Source organism: Lactuca virosa, chromosome 5, assembly GCF_052849685.1.
Source record: "Lactuca virosa cultivar CGN04683 chromosome 5, Lactuca_virosa_CGN04683_v6, whole genome shotgun sequence".
NCBI lineage: Eukaryota > Viridiplantae > Streptophyta > Magnoliopsida > Asterales > Asteraceae > Lactuca > Lactuca virosa.
The window spans coordinates 435711485-435731167 of NC_136430.1; the positions used below are offsets into that span (position 1 = coordinate 435711485).

General features: G+C 40.3%; 1 protein-coding gene and 1 long non-coding RNA gene across 6 annotated transcripts in view; one reads left to right on the forward strand and one right to left on the reverse strand.

Annotated features, from left to right (window-relative positions):
• Window positions 1-5144: 5144 nt before the first annotated feature.
• Window positions 5145-8039, reverse strand: LOC145113600 (uncharacterized). The gene is made up of 2 exons (XR_013710816.1): window positions 6705-8039; window positions 5145-6634 (listed from the first exon to the last, which is right to left on the reverse strand). It is a non-coding gene; the product is annotated as an uncharacterized LOC145113600 (long non-coding RNA).
• LOC145113599 (uncharacterized) overlaps window positions 7782-19683 on the forward strand; it is a 44235-nt gene continuing 32333 nt past the window's right edge. The window contains exons 1-6 of one of the 5 annotated variants that reach the window (XM_079049673.1): window positions 7782-9181; window positions 9509-9563; window positions 9647-9705; window positions 9805-9883; window positions 10053-10084; window positions 10305-10946. In XM_079049673.1, coding sequence (XP_078905799.1) covers window positions 9179-9181; window positions 9509-9563; window positions 9647-9705; window positions 9805-9883; window positions 10053-10084; window positions 10305-10307 — 231 coding nt within the window. In that variant the 5' untranslated portion in view covers window positions 7782-9178 and the 3' untranslated portion in view covers window positions 10308-10946. Of the gene's footprint in view, window positions 9182-9508; window positions 9564-9646; window positions 9706-9804; window positions 9884-10052; window positions 10085-10304; window positions 10947-11682; window positions 13017-19683 lie in introns of those variants that run through there. The other 4 variants (XM_079049671.1, XR_013710815.1, XR_013710813.1 and 1 more) reach the window with 4 other exon arrangements.

The following is a 19683-nucleotide window of genomic DNA, read 5'->3' on the forward strand; positions in this document are numbered from 1 at the left end:
GTGTCTTACCAGAATGGTGGTTACGAGACGTCTTGAGACCAGATCCAGTCTAGGATCGGGAGTTGGCGGCCAGGATAGGCCAGCATTGTCAGAGGACCGTGTCAGTGAGATCATCCGGAAGGAGGTGATCGAGTTTGTCCAGGGACAGTTACCGGAGATGTTGGGTCTATTTAGAACGTCATGGTTAAGTATTTCGACGAGCACTACGCAGCCATTGCTGAGACGGCTGCCGCAACAACTTTAGCAGCTGTAATGACGGCAGTAGGGAGGAGCTGGTTGAGCTTTCCAGTATCGGAACTCGTTACTGGGACATATTCTGATGAGCAGAGGGCTGCAGTTACTTGAGATCAGGGAGATGTTCCGTACACGTTACTTTCCGCGGGTTGAGCGTGAGGGGCTAGCACATGAGTTTCTGGATTTGAGGCTTCGGGGGTTTTGCTCGAGGCCGGGATGCGAGTCACGGGACTCAGGAAAGGAGTAATGATTATGTTCAGCTGGAGTTATGCTGCTGGAATTAGAATGGTTAATTGATAGGATTGGAATGTCGTCTTCTAGGGCAAGGGCTGTGTCCTTTCAGTTTAACGAGCTCGAAGGATTGAGCAGGTTTGTGACCCAGGATCAGGTTGTATTCCAGCTCGGGGTCAGTTGGTCGTCGGGATTGGCGACAATAGTTCAGCGCTGGTAAGCGCGGGTGGGTCGATGTGGCATAAGTATTTGGAGGTCCAGTTCACCTTGGATCTCTTGTATCGGACGGTATGGATTGATTGTGCGATCTATTGCACTCTTGGGATTGTAGACTATGTCTGGGGAGCAGTTGTAGCCCAGTTTAGGGCAAAGGTTGTTTCAGCTACTGCAGTTCAGTTGTGGAGGATTGAGCTTGTGAGTGAGTCAGGGTGCGAGATCCTGAATGATAGGATTTCTAAAGCCGAGAGCAGGAGATTTGTTGGAGCACTTGGGAAGAAAGGTATTATACGGGGGTCAGGGTAGAGCAGAGCCTCCGAGGGCTCAAGGGCGTGCCTATCAGCTTATGGACGAGGAGACCGGGACAACGCCAGAGGTGACGGCCGGTATGTCTTTCTTCCTATCTTTTGTTCATATTTGTATTATGAGTTCCGTTTCTTTCTGCGTGAGTCTTTAGAGCGTAGGAGATGCTAAGGGGAATGTATTGTAAGAGATCTTAGATGGGTAGGATCCAGTGGTGCATTCAAGGGAAAGGGATAGGAAAGAGAAATCGCCAGACCAGGACGAGTAGTCGTGCTTCAGGGATTCAGAATTCATCTGTAGGAGCTCGGGTTCTTTGAAGTTCGTTGCCTAAGATAGGGATAGTTGAGTCGCGTACTAGCTTCACCGCCGGTAGACAATAGTTAGTGCTCTAAGTGGGGGAGAATTGGAAATTCTCGAATGCGGTGTTTGCTCTGGAAGGTGCTGCCTGATGCAGTTTGGATGACGGTTACTAAAGGGGTGCAATGAGGCGGTCCGGTATACTGAGGACTCCGGTGTATTTTGGTTGATTGGAAGTTGTTACTAGAGGTCGGACGGAGTTCAAAGGATCTTGGCGATCCCATCAGTTCGGAGTATCTCCGAGGCTTCATCTTCTTGGGTCGGGTAATACTCCAGTTGGGGACTGAGAGTGGATCCGAGTGGGTACTAGTCGGTTTTGGGAAGGTTTGGGATTAGAATATCCTGTCATTCAGGTTTTGGGAACCGGGTAGGTCTTTTCTTGATCGGTTATGGCATTTGGATGGAGTTGAGGCGGTCCTGCTCTATGTAGTGGGCCAAGACCCCGGTGCGGGCCGACTGTGAGTTGTAGGCACAGAGGCTCGAAGGGAGCGATAGGGTTGAGGCGGTAGGCCAACAAACCCTGATAATTTTCGACCCGATAGTTGAATTGATTAGACATGTTGGTATGCTAACCCGAAGGGGGTGGTATGGGTTAGATATGAGGGTCGTGCTGGTTGGCCAGTAGTGGTAGGTATGTTGTTGTTGGTTTGAGCCATTGTGATTCGTGGGTGGTAGTAGTTTTTGCATCGTATGTTGTGCGTTGATGAGATGAGCGTCTATTAGGCCCTTCGAGTGACGGAGGAAAGTGGATATCTGTAGGGTCGAAGTGTTGGGAAACTGAAGTGACGACAGTAGTGTCGGTCGGTCATCGGGAGCATTCCAGTCATGAGCTGATGGCCAGGGAGGGCATACCAGACTCATGATGTGGGCTCAGAGGCAATCCAGACTTATGTTGAGGACCACGTAAGGGTATTCCAGTCATAGGTCGTGGGCGTAGAGATCGTGATAGTTATATTCCCTGCTATAGCGGGTTTGAGGTAGACGTATTGTTGAGATTTGGGTAAGTTGTACTCGGTTGTGTCGATTCATAGGAGTTTGAAGGAGATGCAAGGATAGATCCTTGGATCCCAAGTATGGTTGTAGACATGGGATATGTATGTAGTGGTATTCCAATCTAGGGTATTCCATCATGAGGATGACTGGACCCTGTGATTGATTGGACCTGATGTGTTTGGTATTCCAACCCGAGGGTTGAATGGGCCAAACATGTGTGAGGATACGAGGGTATACCATCCTAGGGATGACTGGACTCGTCGTAGGCGTACCTGGTATTCCAGCCCGAGGCTGATTGGGCCAGGTATGAGTGTCTATGTGATATAGCTGGTTGTTCATGGGAGTTACCCGGAAGCTGAAGGATGCATCATCCTGTCAGCGCGGAAAAGGACTAGATTCAGGAAGGGGCAGGATGAGTTTCCAATATTGCAAGTTACTCGGGTTATCGCAAGTTTTGGAAAGGGAAAGATAGACTAGTCCTGTGAGAGATCCCAGTGAATTATAGTAGTATCTAACTTTCGCAAGTCACGAAATTGTGTTCGTGACAGGAAGGAGTTGTCCTTAGAAGGGACGCGGTAGTAGTGCCTGCAGAGATTTGGGCTGGTTTGGGAGACCGGAGGCTGCAATGTAGGAGTGTTATCCGAAATTGTGTGCTGCAGCAGGCTTCGAGGACAAAGCCTAATTTAAGTGGGGGAGAGTTGTAACATCCCAAATTCAGGCATATAAGTTCGGGGGTGCTATGTGTAAATAAAAGAGTAGACTCGACGAGTAGGTATCTTAACTCGTCGAGTCGGAGCGGGTTTTGGCCACATGTTAAGTGACCAACTCGCCGAGTTCAGCGGCGGGACTCGACGAGTCGGTGCTGGGAAGAGAAAACCCTAATTTTAGGGTTTGCACCCTATTTAAAGGACCTTATGTCCTCACCTCAGCCTCTTTGTCACCCCTTGAGAGTCAGTAAACCCTAAAATCGTGTGTGAGCCATTGGTGGGAGTTTTTGAGCTTTGGAAGGTGAATCTAGTGAAGGAAACTTATAGATCAAGAGGCTAGCAGCAAGGGGTTCGTGTAGATCCAGAATCTACTTCATCTTGGGCACATTTCTAAGGTAACAAGTCGTTACTTTGAGCTTTTCCCTTCTAGATCTATTCTTGGATGATGATTTGGGGCTATTTAGCATGTTTGGGATCCATTTCGGGTTTTGGGACTAGATCTGGGGTCGCAACTTCAGATCTAGACTTATCTTGGTCTATGGAGGCATAAAGTATCAGCCCTTTAGCTTGTTTGTGAGCATTCTTGTCTTGAACCTTCTCTCTAGCTTGTATTGAACCAAAATCACACTGCATGCACGTAAAGTTGGAAACTTTACGTGTAAAACTAGCCTTAGGAGTCCAGATCTATGAGTTGGAAGCAGTGGGATGGACTGAAATCGTCTGAATGAGGATGACTTAAGTGGACTCGGCGAGTCTGTTCTTGGACTCGACGAGTCGGGTCGCAAACCCTAGCCCATGTAGTTTTAATCCAGATCAGTGAGTTGAGTGGACTCAGTAAGTTGGACAGGCTAGGACTCGGATTGAAGGGCTCGGCGATTCATGGGGTGACTCGGCGAGTCGAGTCGCGAATTGTGGGGTTTCTGAGTTCATGAACTCGGCGAGTCACTAGGTTGACTCGGCGAGTAGGGTCAACCAGGAAGGCTGACTTTGACCAGGACTTTGACTTTGACCAACCAGTTTGACTTCCAAGGGTATTCTGGTAAATTAGGCACTTATAGATATGGTTTCATCAAGTGTTAGGTGGTGTAGTTTGTGGCCGAGAGCAGAGGATTCGATCTTATCTCTTCAGTTCAGCATTTCAAGGTGAGTTATCCTCACTATACTCAAGGGTCTAAGGCACAAGGCCGACCCTTTGATTCGTTATTTGAGATAGTTACTATTGCGATATGTTAGCTTGAAATCTTGGTAGATAGGATGGTTATATGTTTGTATGATCGGTTAGATCTGTATCCTGTGAAGGCGGATGTGTTTATGCTTAGTGACCTATAGTGGTCTGATTGCCTGTATGCTAGTAGGAGATTACCTGTGATATGTGCACATGATTGAGCAGTAGTGGAGGGTATCCCATCCCGAGGATGATAGGGCCCTAGTATGTTGTCTGGTAGACCGTTATATGATTATACGATATAGGTGCACATGTTTGACTGGTTATGTGGGCATTCCAACCCGATGGTTGTGGGCCAGGAGTATTCCATCCCGGTAGGATGATTGGACTCATAGTAGGGAGGACATTCCAACCCGATGGTTGTGGGCCAGGAGTATTCCATCCCGGTAGGATGATTGGACTCATAGTAGGTAGGGCATTCCAACCCGATGGTTGTGGGCCAGGAGTATTCCATCCTGGTAGGATGATTGGACTCATAGTAGGTAGGGCATTCCAACCCGATGGTTGAGGGCCTGGGGTATCCCATCCCGTGGGATGATTGGACCCATAGTAGTTATTGTATGTGTAGGTGTGTGGGCACTCCAACCCGATGTGTGTGGGCACTCCCGGTAGGATGATTGGACTCGTAGTATGTTGGCATTCCAACCCGATGGTTGAGGGCCATGGGTATTCCAACCCGATGGTTTACTGGACCTATAGTGTGCTGTTCATTGTTGTATGTGTATGGTTATGTGTGTATGGGTATTTTGGGGGTACCTCACTAAGCTTTCGGGCTTACAGTTTCAGTTTATTGTTTCAGGTACATCAGGAGATCGTGGCAAGGAAAATGCGTGATTGTACCGCTCCTCACTTTTTATGATTATGTTTCTGGGATACTCTGATAATAAACTATTTGGAAACCTTTTTGTAATAACTAATGGAACTTGGGTTGTTTTTGAAAGTTTAAATTGGTTTGAAATTTTTGGGCGTTACATTTGAGTTCTCCCGCGTGTCCGCCTATCACTGAATCATGGAACTCTTTCAATAATTTGGGAATTAATTCCAATTTTTGTGGAATGACCATCCTTCCCTTGTACATCAGTCTTTCCTTGTCAATTGTGTACCCCACGTGGTGTTTTCCTCCGTCTCTTAAGTATTTTATCACTTGCTGGATGAAGGGATCTGTAGTTATTTCCATATCCAAGTCTACTAATGGAATTGACCAGGAAGAAGTGAGAGTGCATAATTCAGTCGGTGAGGTGAATTAACGTGAGAGAGCATCTGTCACCTTGTTAGCAACTCCTGGTTTGTATTGTATTTCAAAATCAAACCCTAGCAACTTATACATCCATTTTTGGTATTCAGGTCCTACTTCACGTTGTTCCATCAAGTACTTTAGGTTGCGCTGATCTGTTCTGATCAAGAAATGTCTCCCCATAAGGTAGTACCTCCATTTCTTTACCGCCAACACAATTGCCATTAACTCTTTTTCATACACGGATTTCAATCTATTTTTAACTCCCAACACTTGGCTATAATATGCGATCAGATGGCTATCTTGTGACAAAACAGCCCCAAGGCCCTCCCCGGAAGCATCAGTTTCAACCACAAAAAGCTTGGAGAAGTTGGGCATAGCTAAGATGGGCGCATGAGTTAAGGCGACCTTGAGTGTAGTATACGCATCAGTCGCTTGAGTTGACCACCCAAAACAGTCCTTCCGCAGCTGATCTTTCAAAGGAGTTTCAATGCTAGCATAACCTGCTATGAATTTTCTATAATATCCCTCGAGCCCCAAAAACCCTCTTAATTCACGTAAGGTTTTATGAGTAGGCCACATTTCCACAGCCTCACCTTTTCCTGATCAACTGCCACACCTTTCTTTGATATCACGTGTCCCAAGTAAGCGATTTGTGATTTTCCCCATTCACATTTATTTGGGTTTGCATACAACTCATGTTGATGTAGTGTTTCCAGAACCACTTCGAGATACCCAAGATGTTGCTTTTCATCATGACTATATAAGGATGTCGTCGAAGAATACCAACACAAATTTAAATAGGTGGGGACGAAAAATCTCGTTCATAACTGATTGGAAGGTGGCGGGGGCATTGGTGAGGCCAAAGGGCATGACCCTAAACTCATATTGTCCTTCATGTGTTCTAAAGGCAGTTTTTGGCACATCCTCCAACTTCATCCGGATTTGATGGTATCCAGACTTTAAATCCAGCTTGGAAAAGATTCTTGACCTATGTAATTCATCTATCACCGGTATAGGAAACTTGTCTTTTATCGTGGCCTTGTTGAGAGTCCGGTAATCTACATAGAATCGCCAAGAATTGTCCTTCTTTTTCACCAGTAATACGGTACTGGCAAATGGGCTTCGGGAAGGCTGAATAATTCCAAAGGTCAACATGTCACGTAACAGTTTTTCAATTTATTCTTTATGGGCATGAGAGTACCTGTACGGTCGAACCGACATGGGATCCGTTGCCTCCTTGAGGTTAATGGCATGTTGGTGGTTTCTCATTGGTGGTAGACCTCCTTTCCATGAGAAAACAGTAGCATATTTGTGAAGTAGAGAAGACATGAAGCTGGGATACTCTTTTGTCTTGGCTGTGAGTTGTTCACTTTCCAACTAATTCAAATGCACCAAATATCCCCCTCTAACTGACCCCAAGGTTCTAATCATGGTTTTTAGAGAGATTTTGGCCCTGTCTAAGGAGGGATCTCCTTTAAGAGTAACCCCGCGTCCCTCTATCTGGAACTTCATCACTTGTGTCTTCCAGTTTGTCGTAACAGGACCTAACTTTTCTAGCCACTAAATCCCCATAATAACATTTGATTTTCCTAGGGTAAGTGGTAAAAAATCTTCCTGCGTGTCCAACCCTTTTATGTGAAGCATAATACCTTGGAATTTTCCTTTTCCCTTTACTGATTTCCCTGTTCCCAGGGAGACCCCCAAAGCCTGGTGTGGGTATGATTGGAATTTTGAGTTTTTGAATTGTAGCCAAAAAAAGAAAACTATGGGTTGCCCTGGGGTCAATGAGGACGACAACTTCATGGTTATACATCCTTCCTTTGAGCTTGAGAGTCTTCGGATTGGTGGTGCCTATTACTGAATTTAATCAAATACCAGATAAGGTGAGAGAATCTGGTGAGTTTTGGGGAGTCTCCTCGGTGTTTCCTGCCTGTAACTGTTCTTCCTCAAGCTCGTCTTCATCAATAAGTATCAAACTCAATACCTTCTTCTTACAGCGGTGCCCTGCAGTCCATTTGTCATCACAACGATAACATAACCCCTTTTCCCTTTTGGCTTGCAGTTCCTTGTCAGTCAATCTTCTCACGTCGCCCGATAACCTCCATTTTTGATCGCTGACTGAGTAAGAACTCCGATTAGGGGCAGATGAGTTTTTTTAGAAAATATGGTCGTTTTAATGGGGGTGATTAAAGGTGTTCCAGATAGGGTTCCTGTGGATGTGAGTCGCGATTGATTCCCATCTGATGTCGGTGTCTTTTTGTGTTGAGAACGCAATTTCTCTTCAGCCTTGATAGCTAAAGACATCGCATGGTCCACAGATCTGGGCTCAAGAATTCGGACTTCCAAACGTATGTCTTCTTGGAGCCCATTAACAAACTGGCCCATGGTAAAATCGTCCGGTAGGATACATAGTGGGGAAAGTAACTCGATGAAGGATCTTTGACACTCATGAACCGACCCGGCTTGATTTAGAGTTAGCCATTGCTCGTAGAGCGTACCTGCGTGCATCGGATGAAACTGTCGGAGTAGGAGCTATTTCATCTCGTTCCATCGTGTAATGGGTCGACGTTTGTGTTCCCATTGAAACCAGAGGAGCGCATCTCCTTCTAGAGCCACCACCACTGCTTCCACATTGTCCGTTTCTGAGAGATTATAAAAGTTGATGAACCGCTCTGCTCTTAAAATCCAGCCATCAGGGTTTTCTCCATCAAACAAGGGCATGTCTAATTTCCGGAATCGCCAATTGGTTCCACCGCCATGGTTTTCTCCTCTGCCTCCATGCTCTCCCCCTGAACCACCACCACTACCGACCCTCCTCCACTCTTTGAAGTCCCTTTCGGAGTTTCGTCATCCCTTCTAATGTAGCTTTCGGACTCAGAGATGGTGGTTTTGATGGTTTCTGTTGCTATTTCTATAAACTTTTTGGTAAGGGCTTCCATCTGTTCAGAGATCTGAGATGAGAGTTGAGCCTTAATATTATCTTGTAAGTTTGCCATTGTTTCTTTCATGGATTCAATTTCTTCTTCCACAACCTCCACTCTCACCCCCACTGTAACAGTATTTGGTGGAACCATTTTTTTTGTTAACTCCAAGGAAGGACGTGCTCTGATACCAATTTGTAATGAAATACTTTCCAAACAAGACAAAGATGCTCAAAGATTAATGTTCTATTAATTTGGCAAAGATTGACAAGAAACAAGGATGAAATAACAAGACTAACATCAAGAAAAAGATAGGTAGTAACAATTCGAGCTGCTACTGGTCTCCAAGTATAAGAAGCTTCCAATATTCTCCCTGCTATATCAATGAGACTCCACTACAATATAAGGCATGCACTGCATCACTTTTGTCCGTCATTCCCCATTTTTACCCTGCTCCTCCACCAATCCTGTAATGTTTGTGTGACTAGCAATGGTCCCCTCTTTTCTTGGAATCATTTTTGATTTCTGCCTTTAGTATGTGAATTTCAGTGGTGGGTGCACCACAGATGACCTATGGTGGATCTGGTTCATCAAGGCCAGTTTGAGAAGTGAGACAAGGAAATAAAGAAGAGGGAGGAGGCAGGTGGCGGTAGTGGTGGTGGCCTGGTGGGGCAGGTGGTTTGGTAGGTCAAATGGTGAGCATTTATGGCATGAAGCACAACAAGTCAGTCTTACCATCTTGCTACTAGCTGTCATGGTAAAAAAACATTATTTACCTCTTTATTAGATGCCATTTCACATTTGCATTAATAAATGTATGTATATAATATAATTTCTTTACAAACCTCCCACAAAAGCTTCATTGGTGTTCAGATTAATGTTGTCAGCATTCGCACTGCTGTGTGGTAATTATATATGTTCCGTTTGTTTAAAACAAATGAGCCTTAAAAAAGAACAAATTTTTATTCTTTGATCACTTCGAGAGGCAAAAGAACAAGATTCTTACATGTGATTTTTTTAATCAGATTTTGTATTTTTATGGGGATTTAGGAGGTAATCTTTTTGTATAATCTTGTGTCTGCAGTTCAAGCTGAGCATCTTGCTAAGGTTAAAGGAAAAGGCTCTGGTGTTTCCACTAGGTATAGTGGTTAAAATTATGTACTTCATATTTTATTTGATACACCATAAACTTTATCCTGACATTTTGTTTGGTTCTCCAAAGGGATGGACAAGATTCTGCTACGCTATTTTATTTGCTCGGTGACCTTGGAAGTTCTCAAGGTGGGAAATAATATTTATGTTTAAAACAATTTTTTTTTCTATTTCTTTGTTTTAAATTTTGTATGTCATCTGTGACTAATACTATTGTATCCTTTAAAGGATGGATGGATGGGGGAGCATCATCTGAGCCTGGAGGTGGAGGTAGAAGGTGCAATACTGGAGGCCAAGCTACTGAAAGGTCATTTTCATTCTCAATCTTTATGATGACCTGTTGTTCATGTAGAAATTACTTGCTGATATACTTTCTGTTTTAGCGTTTGAATGCAATGTTGGTTATTTTGGTTTATGACATATGATTTCCATTGCCTGAATTTGTCAAGATATGTTGCATTTTAATGCTATTTCAGTTAAAGAGGGAAGGAATGAGCAAGAAAAAAAGGTAATAACTATGATTTTTAATTGAAAGTACATAAATAATCTAACTGTTTTCTTACGTTTCTTAAAGATTCGTTGATGGGTTTTTTTTTACAAATCGGACATTGAGATTTTTGGATTGTGTTTGATTGAAAAGTTGATATATGGATTACGGTTAGCATCCAGACCACTTATTGCCATGACCTTAAGATTTACTTATTATTTATCATTATGCTTCTGAACAGTAATTCATAAGCCGACGAACAATTGTTGAAACCTGTGGAGTACATGAAGATGATCTCTTCATTGAAACCAGACTTGATTTATGAAAAAGATATTTAAAAACATAGTTGCGCTCTAATGATTTGTTTACTAATATCTATTTGGCATGAAGATACACAAATAAATCAAATTATACTGCTCTATACTACTTCATTCTTTGAAAATTGTACCATTTATTGCAATATAATCCAAATACAGATTAATTTTGATAGTTGTAATCGAGTAAAATTCTCAAAGTATAACGTCTTATCAAGAAAGAAATTGATGAGTTTTAAATAATTGGATGATATCTTTGTTGTTGATGTTCTCGTGCATGCTATCTTATGATATTCCCTATTTTTTTGTTGACTTTTCAACTCAAGGTCATTGAAAAGTCTCTTGGGAAGTTTGTTAATGAAAGGAAAGATACACTACTAAGGGACAAAGGTTTGCCTCTTGAAGCCAATGTTTATAGTTGCTGGAAGAATTCACAAAGGCACAACAATATTTTTGTTGAAGCCAAGTGGAGAAAATGTTTCTTGTGACACATACGAAGTATGGGTCCCTTCACTAGTTTAAATGATTCCAACATTATACATTTCTTAATTATATATATTGTTATACTACGTAGGAATCACGATTATAAAATTAATTAAATTTTCATAATAAAAATTCTAAATTATTAATCAAATATTTTAAATAAATTATTAATTAAGAGATATTTTTTAGTTATATAAAATTATAACCGTTGATTTGAATAAATACGTGAAATTATATCACCTTATAATTTGCATTAATTTTATTTTAATTTTTATTCTAATGTTATTAATTTAATGTAGTTAGAATGGAAAATATAAAATTTGAAATTGAGAATCAATAGGTTAACAAATGACATGATATTGATTAGGAGGTCTAATAGGTGACACTGACAAAAGAAGAATAAACATATTCTTTTATTAGAATAAAGAGAAAAAAATTGGGTACGTTAATTACCATTTAAATTCAAAATGTAACGGATCATCCAAACCCATGCCCTTTTCTTATTCATACATAAAACATTAAAAATTATATATTGTGATCTCATTATTGTTGGTTAATTGGTTTTGATCCATACTGTTTAATAGGAAAGTTTCATCCCTTTAGGAAAGTTTATTTTTTATGTGTTTTATTTGTGTTTGCGCAGGACTCGTTTAGATTAGTATAAATAAGGGACGTTGGTTTATTGTAGTTATGCAGAAACTTTTATTAGTTTATTAAGAGAAAAGTTGTTTCAATTCTCATCTTCTGTTTTTTCTTGCTGCACACTTTTTTGCTTGCAATCAAAGCAAGTTCCAACATAAGTAAACTTACACTTGGTATCAGAGAGGTTTCTTTGAAGGGGGTGTGATTCGAGGTTGATTACAAGCAAACTCGGTTTCTCTTAATTGGACTTATGAGAGACTAACCGGATGCACGGAATAAACGGACGGGAAGACGTCAAAGCAGGTGGCTTTGATTCGGTTTGTTTTTGCGGGTGACGGAAGACGGTAAAGGTGGTTGTGACCTTGTCTTGTTGTTCGGTGGAAAAGTGCTCTCGGAACAAACTTGATTAAAGAAGTCGGGGTTGTCAAAAATAATAGGATGTCGTTGGTTAAAGAAGGAGGTTCGATGAAGTATCAAGTTCCGATTTTGACTCCAACGAATTATCCGGTGTGGGCGGTCAAATTCAAGTCGATTATGGATGCACACGACATATGGGAGACGGTCGAACCAAAGGAGCTAGGTGAAGCAGCGGATCAAAAGAAGTCAAAACAAGCTCTTGCTTTTTTATTTCAAGCGATACCCGAAGACATGGTGTTGCAAATGGCGAGTTACACCGATCCAAAGCAAGTGTGGGATGGGCTGAAAACACGATATTTGGGTGTGGATCGGGTGAGAACGGCTCGACTTGCAACCTTAAAAAGGGAGCTTGAAAGCTTGCGCATGAAGGAGGGTGAAACGGTCGATGATTTTGTGAAAAAATTATCCGGATTAGCGTCAAAAGTAATGAGTCTTGGTTACGAGATTGAACTAGTCGATTTGGTGAAAATGTTACTTGATTCGATGCCTAAGTCGTTTCTTCAAATCGTGGCTTCAATATAGCAATGTTTCGAGTTGGATTCAATGTTATTCGATGAAGAGGTTGGTAGATTGAAGGCATACAAAGAGCGTATAAGAGGAACTGAGAAAGTGGAGGATACTCAAGGTGGGTTGTTGTTGACTAGTGAGGAAAAATCACATGTTTGTAAGCATTGTGGCAATGATAGTTCAAATCGGGATGAATTTGGACGTGATCGGGGAAGAGGTCTGGGGTCCGGGAGAAGTCGGGATGGCAATGAACGTGTCCGGGATAAAAGTCACGTTAGATGTTACAAATGTGGTGAGTTTGTTCACTATAGCAACGAGTGTCCTAAATGGGAAAAATAAGAAGCGGGTCTAATCGAAGAGGAACTGGCAGTGTTTTGAACGAGTGGTATGATCAAACCAATTAAGGGGATGATTGTTGGTTAATTGGTTTTGATCCATATTGTTTAATAGGAAAGTTTCATCTTTTTAGGAAAGTTTGTTTATGTGTTTGAGTAGGACTCGTTTAGATTAGTATAAATAAGGGACGTTGGTTTATTGTAGTTATGCAGAAACTTTTATTAGTTTATTAAGAGAAAAGTTGTTTCAATTCACATCTTACGTTTTTTTCTTGCTGCACACTTTTTTGCTTGTAATCAAAGCAAGTTCCAACATAAGTAAACTTACAATTACCACCATGCATGTCCTACATATAACTATATAAGTTTTACCATCTCTAATGATTTTATGAAGTAAAATAAAAATAACTTCCATAAAACATTCCCTTATTGATCGATACATATATATTAGAGCATCCGCAATACATATTTTAATAGAATAGTTGAATGAAAATAGATGTTTAGTTGACATTCAATGGATTAAACTCAATCATATTAGGATATTGCATTGATGTTGAATGGATTTGAAAGTTCAAGGATCATTAACTCTTCAACTCTTCAACTGGAAAAATTAAATATCTTTTTTAGGTTTAAAATAAATGTTTCATTGAACTTTTGTGGAGTTAAATATTGTACGAAATTGTCGTTTCAAAAAACAAAAAATATATACTGTAAGGAAATATAATAAAGTTGTATGAAAAATAGAATAATAATGTTTAACTATTGTATAGTTGAATATATTATAAATGCGACAACCAGTGCATTCTCCAAAAATAGTTCCACCCTAAACTCTAAAATATTTGTAATTATATTACCTGGTAAATCTATAATATTGTGTAACTGCACGATTACATTAGATCAGTTTACGATATTAATTTAAGAAGATCACAATGGGTAAATGCACATACAAAAGTAAAATCACAATAAGCACCCCAAGTGAACTTTTAAATATCAAATACCACATTTTAGCAATTAATCAAGATTCAAGATACACACTAAAATCAATAGCCACAATAGAGATTCACCATTCATGTACATCAGGAAGATGTGATATCTGAATCACCATTGGTGTTCATACTAAAAAACCACAATAGTTCTGTAAACTATTGATCTTAATTAGATCTAAAAGTATTGCGCGCATAACGTATAGTTATTCTACTTTTACAGCATCTTTGTGAAAAAAAGGAACCATCTTTGCATTTATTTCTTGACTTCAAGTATCGAAGGTATAAAATTAAAGAAGTTACAAAGCCACCATATATGGTTGATCTTCTTGCAATGAGCCTCTACTTTGCACCACACCTGATGCGGAAACAAAGAGTTGAAACAGGTGATTTGGATCTATCTTGATCCTCAAATGATTTTCTGCGGCTCTCCCTGTTCAGGGTGTAAGGAGATGATGCAGAATCTGAATACGACAAAGTAGAGAACAAAGAAGATGATTCCGATGAAGCTGGTGAAGCAGGAGAATTATAGGGTTTTCTAGTAGGCGTCATGAGCCTAGGGAGGACAGCATATAGAATACCACCTTTAGGTTTTTGGTTCTTTTTGTTCGGTGTGTTGGGAGAATTGAACAGAAAAGATGGTGGTGGTGTGAGTGGAGGAAGTGGGGTTTCACGAAACCGCACTCTAGGAGTACCTGGTTGGGATTCCCATTTAAATGGGACTCCAACGGGTGCACGACCATAGTACACTTCTACAGAAGAATGATGTATTGCCATCTCCATTGATGAACGCCTTGAACTTGTTGAGAATCGCCTATCATCCCTTGTTTTGATGCTCATCGCGGGAACATCAGATCTTCCTGAAAGGGTTTTCATCTTTTTCTTGATGACTTGAACCCTAAGTCACCTGAAAATATTTGAATTCTTTAGAAAAGAATGGATGAAAGAGGTACGAGTTTGGTTACTTAAATATAGTTAAGTTCCCAATACACATTCCTCATCTTACTCTCACTGACACTGACATGTTCAAGCTTCTATATGAGGTTCCTCTCTCTCTCTCTCTCTCTCTCTCTCTCTCTCTCTCTCTCTCTCTCTCTCATCATGTGAACATTAAGAAACAAGACTTTTGGATCTTTTTAATATTGAACAAAGAAAGTTGAATCTAGAGTCAAACATAAAAGATGATATAATAAGCAAGATAAAGAAAGGACACCTAAAATCTTGAAAGTATTAATGAGATATGCAGGTTATAGAACATGTGAGAGCGGCATTGTAGCAAAAATCGCTAATTCTTAAATGATAGGTGCATGTGCCATATGTTAAGCAGGCATTTTCTAGCGTGCAACATTAAAGCATTCAGTCAAATCTCTAATTCCCAGATGAAAAAATACAAGTAAATGGCTTTTTGAATCTGTAATACAGTAATACGTTATTATATATGAAAAAAAAAATACATAGGTTATGACTTATGATTTTATATCGATTAAAGATATAAACATCATCGCACCTACTATCTGATTTAACCCCAGCTCTGTGATTCTATTTGAGGTCAAACAGCTAAAGATTTCATGAAACAGGTGAAAAGTCTATATCCGTAAAGTTTGTTTAATTACTTAATGATGGTGTTCAAACATTCTAATATTTATCCGATAACGCAAGGAAATTGACTAGCTCAAAGGACATCGCTGTCACGTGATTTGATTCATCAACTTCCATGTAGCCAAAGCCATTTAATTACATCGATAATATTCTACGACTACACATTGTTGATCAGTCATTTTCCTTTCATCCTCAGCATTTAATTCAAAGCAAAACGTAGCCTGTGAATTCTTTGTTCATAAGTAAGGTTCGGGAGATCGTTTGTGCGTCTTTCAGAACCTCAAGATACGTACAGCAGATATATACAATTAGAATTAGTATTAACCAACCCCCAAGTTTATCCTCTAATATATAGTTAGAATAGAACAGACAAACTACCAACAAATATACTTACAAACTGTTGAAGTGTCACTGTCTTCTAGTATATCTGACCTATATATAGTTAATAAGATGCTTCTTGATGTAAAGCTATCGATCCACGATTAAATAACAAAGTAACCAGCAAAATCACTCACCTATGACAAGAATAAGCATGCCAAGAATCAAGATGCATACGGCATGATACCACCGTACACCGCCATTTCAATATTCAAATATCTTTAAAATTATTTAATTTTGTTTGTTTTTTATATGTTGTTGTTCTGTAGTTATTAAAGTATTTTATTTGTAAAATGTTTAAATCTATTATGGTGTATTTAATCATTTTTGCATATTTTATAAAAATAAATATAGAAATCGGACCGTTTACCAGAGTGGAGTGAAATAGCTAGCCGTGTGCAACCAGGCTTTTTGGAAACTGGATCGGTTTTAAAACCGGTCTGGTTTGAGTCAACAAAGTTAAAACCGGATCGGATTTAAACCGAGTCAAACTGAAACTTATCCGAACCTATACAAACCGGATCAGACCGTATCGAAGAAGCTGGTATGGAAAAAACCACTGAGATTTTCTTTGGCCCACTTTATGTCTTGGTTCTTGGTAATTGGGCTGGCATCAGTTTTTCTTGTTGGTTGTTTTGTGTTGGCAACCATTGTTTTCTGTCTTTGGCCCAAATAGATAAATGAGAGGAGAAGAGGTGCGTGTGATATCTTGTGCATATTTTTGCAAACTGGCAATAAGTGAGGCTAAAGTTTGACTCATACCAACTTTTGTCAGTTGGATAGTGAAAGACAACTTTTGTCCTTTTGATAGTGATAGATTTGGAAATAAATTTTCATAAAATCTTCCCTTTTGTACCATACCATGCAACTTTATCACTCTTTGTCTACATATAATAAAAACAAAGCAAACTACATTTTCAATGCCTATAGTCGACTTCATTTCTAGTATGACTACAATCGACTTCATTGCTAGTATGCCTATGGTCCACTTCATTGCTAGTGAACGCAACAACAAACAAAAATCTACATTGCTTGTGAACTCTGAGGCTTACATACGTACATACCGCTACATTAACCTCCATTGTTGTAAATTTAGCCAAAAGAAATATATTTCTCAAGTTGCATGCATACTTATTGTAACACCTAGGGACGAAGCTTATGTAGGGCCAGGAGGGGCTGTGGCCCCTCTGTTTTTTTTTCATAACTAACCCTTAAGTATTAAAATTTTTACATATTAAGCCTAAAACTAGAAATTTTGACTTTGCCCCCCCCCCCCCTCTATTCCTCAATTTTTATACATATTTTATTTTCGGCCCCTCCAAATCAGCACTTCAAGTTCCGTCACTAGACTAACACCATATTTTTAAAATACTATTTATTATCAATAAAAATGTGTTTTTACAAAAAATTTCAAAGCATTAACAGAATTTACTATTTTTAGTGTTACAAAATGATATCAACATTTATAGTAAAAGAGAAAGGGTTCTACAACCTTCTCTGATTCCATTGCAGTTCTTATTATCGACGATCTTCCCTTCCACCTCCATTCCAACACAAATGTACATAATTATGAAGACTCGTGAGTTATATGGGTTTTGAGAGAGGCTTTAACAAAATTTAAATGCTTTTAATTGTACTATACACAAAGTCTTTAGCACATAAAGTCCTAGCACATACAACCCTAACACATACGGCCATTAGAGAACAAATCAACCGGAGGCCAACAACCCCCCTTATGGATCGCACTTGAGTATGAATTGCTTGGGAACCAGAGTGTCATGAGACAGATCTATGTCACTACATGAAAACCTGAGACCGATGTCACATCTGTAATTCTTACGGCCAAATAAAACTTTTTCTTTATGCTTATTTAAAACATGGTATCCTTTAAAGAATACTCTAGTGCAGAATTGTCCCTAAACATTTTCTTTTAAGGTAGAATCAAATACTCAAACATTTTTGATAAAGCGTTTGATTTCATTAATATTAAAAAAAACTTTTGGATGTCATAATCGATACAGAAAACATAAGCATAAACTAGTTATTACAGACCTTACAGTTGTTTACTCTACTAATGGTGTAACATCCGTGTCCTTGGATGAATCAAATTAGGGTTTCGGAGGGTCAAAAGATTGGATTTTTGTGAAAAAGGGGTCCTCACGACGTGAGGTATGGAGGCTCACGACGTGAGGAGGGCCGCATGAAGATTTCATCCGGGACTGAGCTCACGAGGTGCGAAATAAAAGCTTACGACATGAGGAGCGATGCAGCCCAAGCCCACGAAGTTTTAGGGTTTCCCATGTATTTAAGCCCCTTATCTTGGTTTTAGGGTTCATTTCTCAGCCTCCACCTTCCCCTAACTCAGAAAAACCCTAACCATAATCCATCTTGGTGATTTTGGATCCATTTTAGTGTTTTGGTGGCTAGAAGAAGAAGAAGAAAAGGTTCTAGAGTGTTGGTTCAGCAAGGAGGCTTCATCATCATCATATTATGCATATTTTGGACCATTGTAAGTATTCAAGATCAAATCTTTATGAGCTCAATTGTTAGATCTAAGTTCTAAGCTCCTTTTTGCATGTTTATGTTGGATTGCATGCTTGGGATCCATAAAGTTGGAAACTTTATGGATCAATGAGTCATTCTCCATGATTTGGTCTTATGGATCTTGAGTGTGGTTGTAATTTATGAATCTTAGTTGAGTTTGGGGCCATTTATTGTCATTTTAACCTAAGATGGGTTTAGGACATGCTTGGGTCATGCATGTCCATCAAGTAATCGTTTTTATTGGCCTTTGGAATCCTTGATAGCTTCTGGAAGAAGTAGGATTAAAGGCTTAATGGATTAAGGACTTAAAAGTTGGATTTTTAGCCTCATATTATGTTCTCACAACGTGAGACATAAGGTCTCACGACGTAAGAAGCGTTTGGTCCAATTTCTGGTCTTCTGCTTGGGGCTCACGACGTGAGAAAGGATTCTCACGACGTGAGGGCATCCCCGTTGACTTTTCCTTAGCTGAGTTGACTATGTCGAGTCGTAATGAGTTGGGATCTGATTGAGTGAGCTCTCACGACGTGACAAAGGCTGGTCACGACGTGAGGTGTGGTTTTTGGGCTTTTGGGCCTTGTTAGGCCCTAGTTTTCTGTATATGATCCTTTTTGGTGCTTGGGCCCATTTGGAGCTTTGGGTTGTGGACCAATTATTAATGTGGTGTTATTTGTTGGTGCTAGTGCGCGAGATTGTCTGGATCGGAAGTCCGAGCTTTTATCTGAGATATTCAGCGGATTGAGTTGAGTTTTCCTTACTGTACTTACGGGTCGAAGGCACCAAGGTTGGCCCTTTGGATTGTTATCCTGGTTTATCGCATGTTGGTATGCTGTAGTGATATGTTAGATTTGTATCCTGGTATATAGGATGATGTTATGCTTAGTGATCTGTAGGATCTGTCTGATTGTTTGTTGTATGGTTATATGTTTAGTTGAGTATATGTCGATGTGATGTGGGTGGGTTAAGACTGTACTGCTTTGTGTTGTCAGTCAACAAACCCGGTAATGTTTATATTGATATGTTGTTATGGTTTACTGGGCTTATATGTGTTTTGGATATGTATATGTTGGCATGTTGTGTGTGGTTGGGTTGAGGCGGTCCTGCTATGTGTTGAAGGCCAAGAGGCCCAGGGCGTCCCGGATAGACTGCAGGCCTGAGGGGCTGACCAGTCAAGCCGAAGGCCCGGAGAACATTCCAGATAGGCTCAAGGCCCGATGAGGCATAACAATCATACTGAAGATTTTGTGAGCATACCAGATAGACTATAGGTCAGTGGGGCGTTCCAATCAGGCTGAAGGCTCTGTTTGATTATTGGTTGGTTATTTGTATGCTTGTCTATTAGATATGTGTGTCGACATGGTTAATGTGTGGTTGGGTTGAGGCGTTCCTGATTTGTGCTGAAGGCCAACAGACCCAGG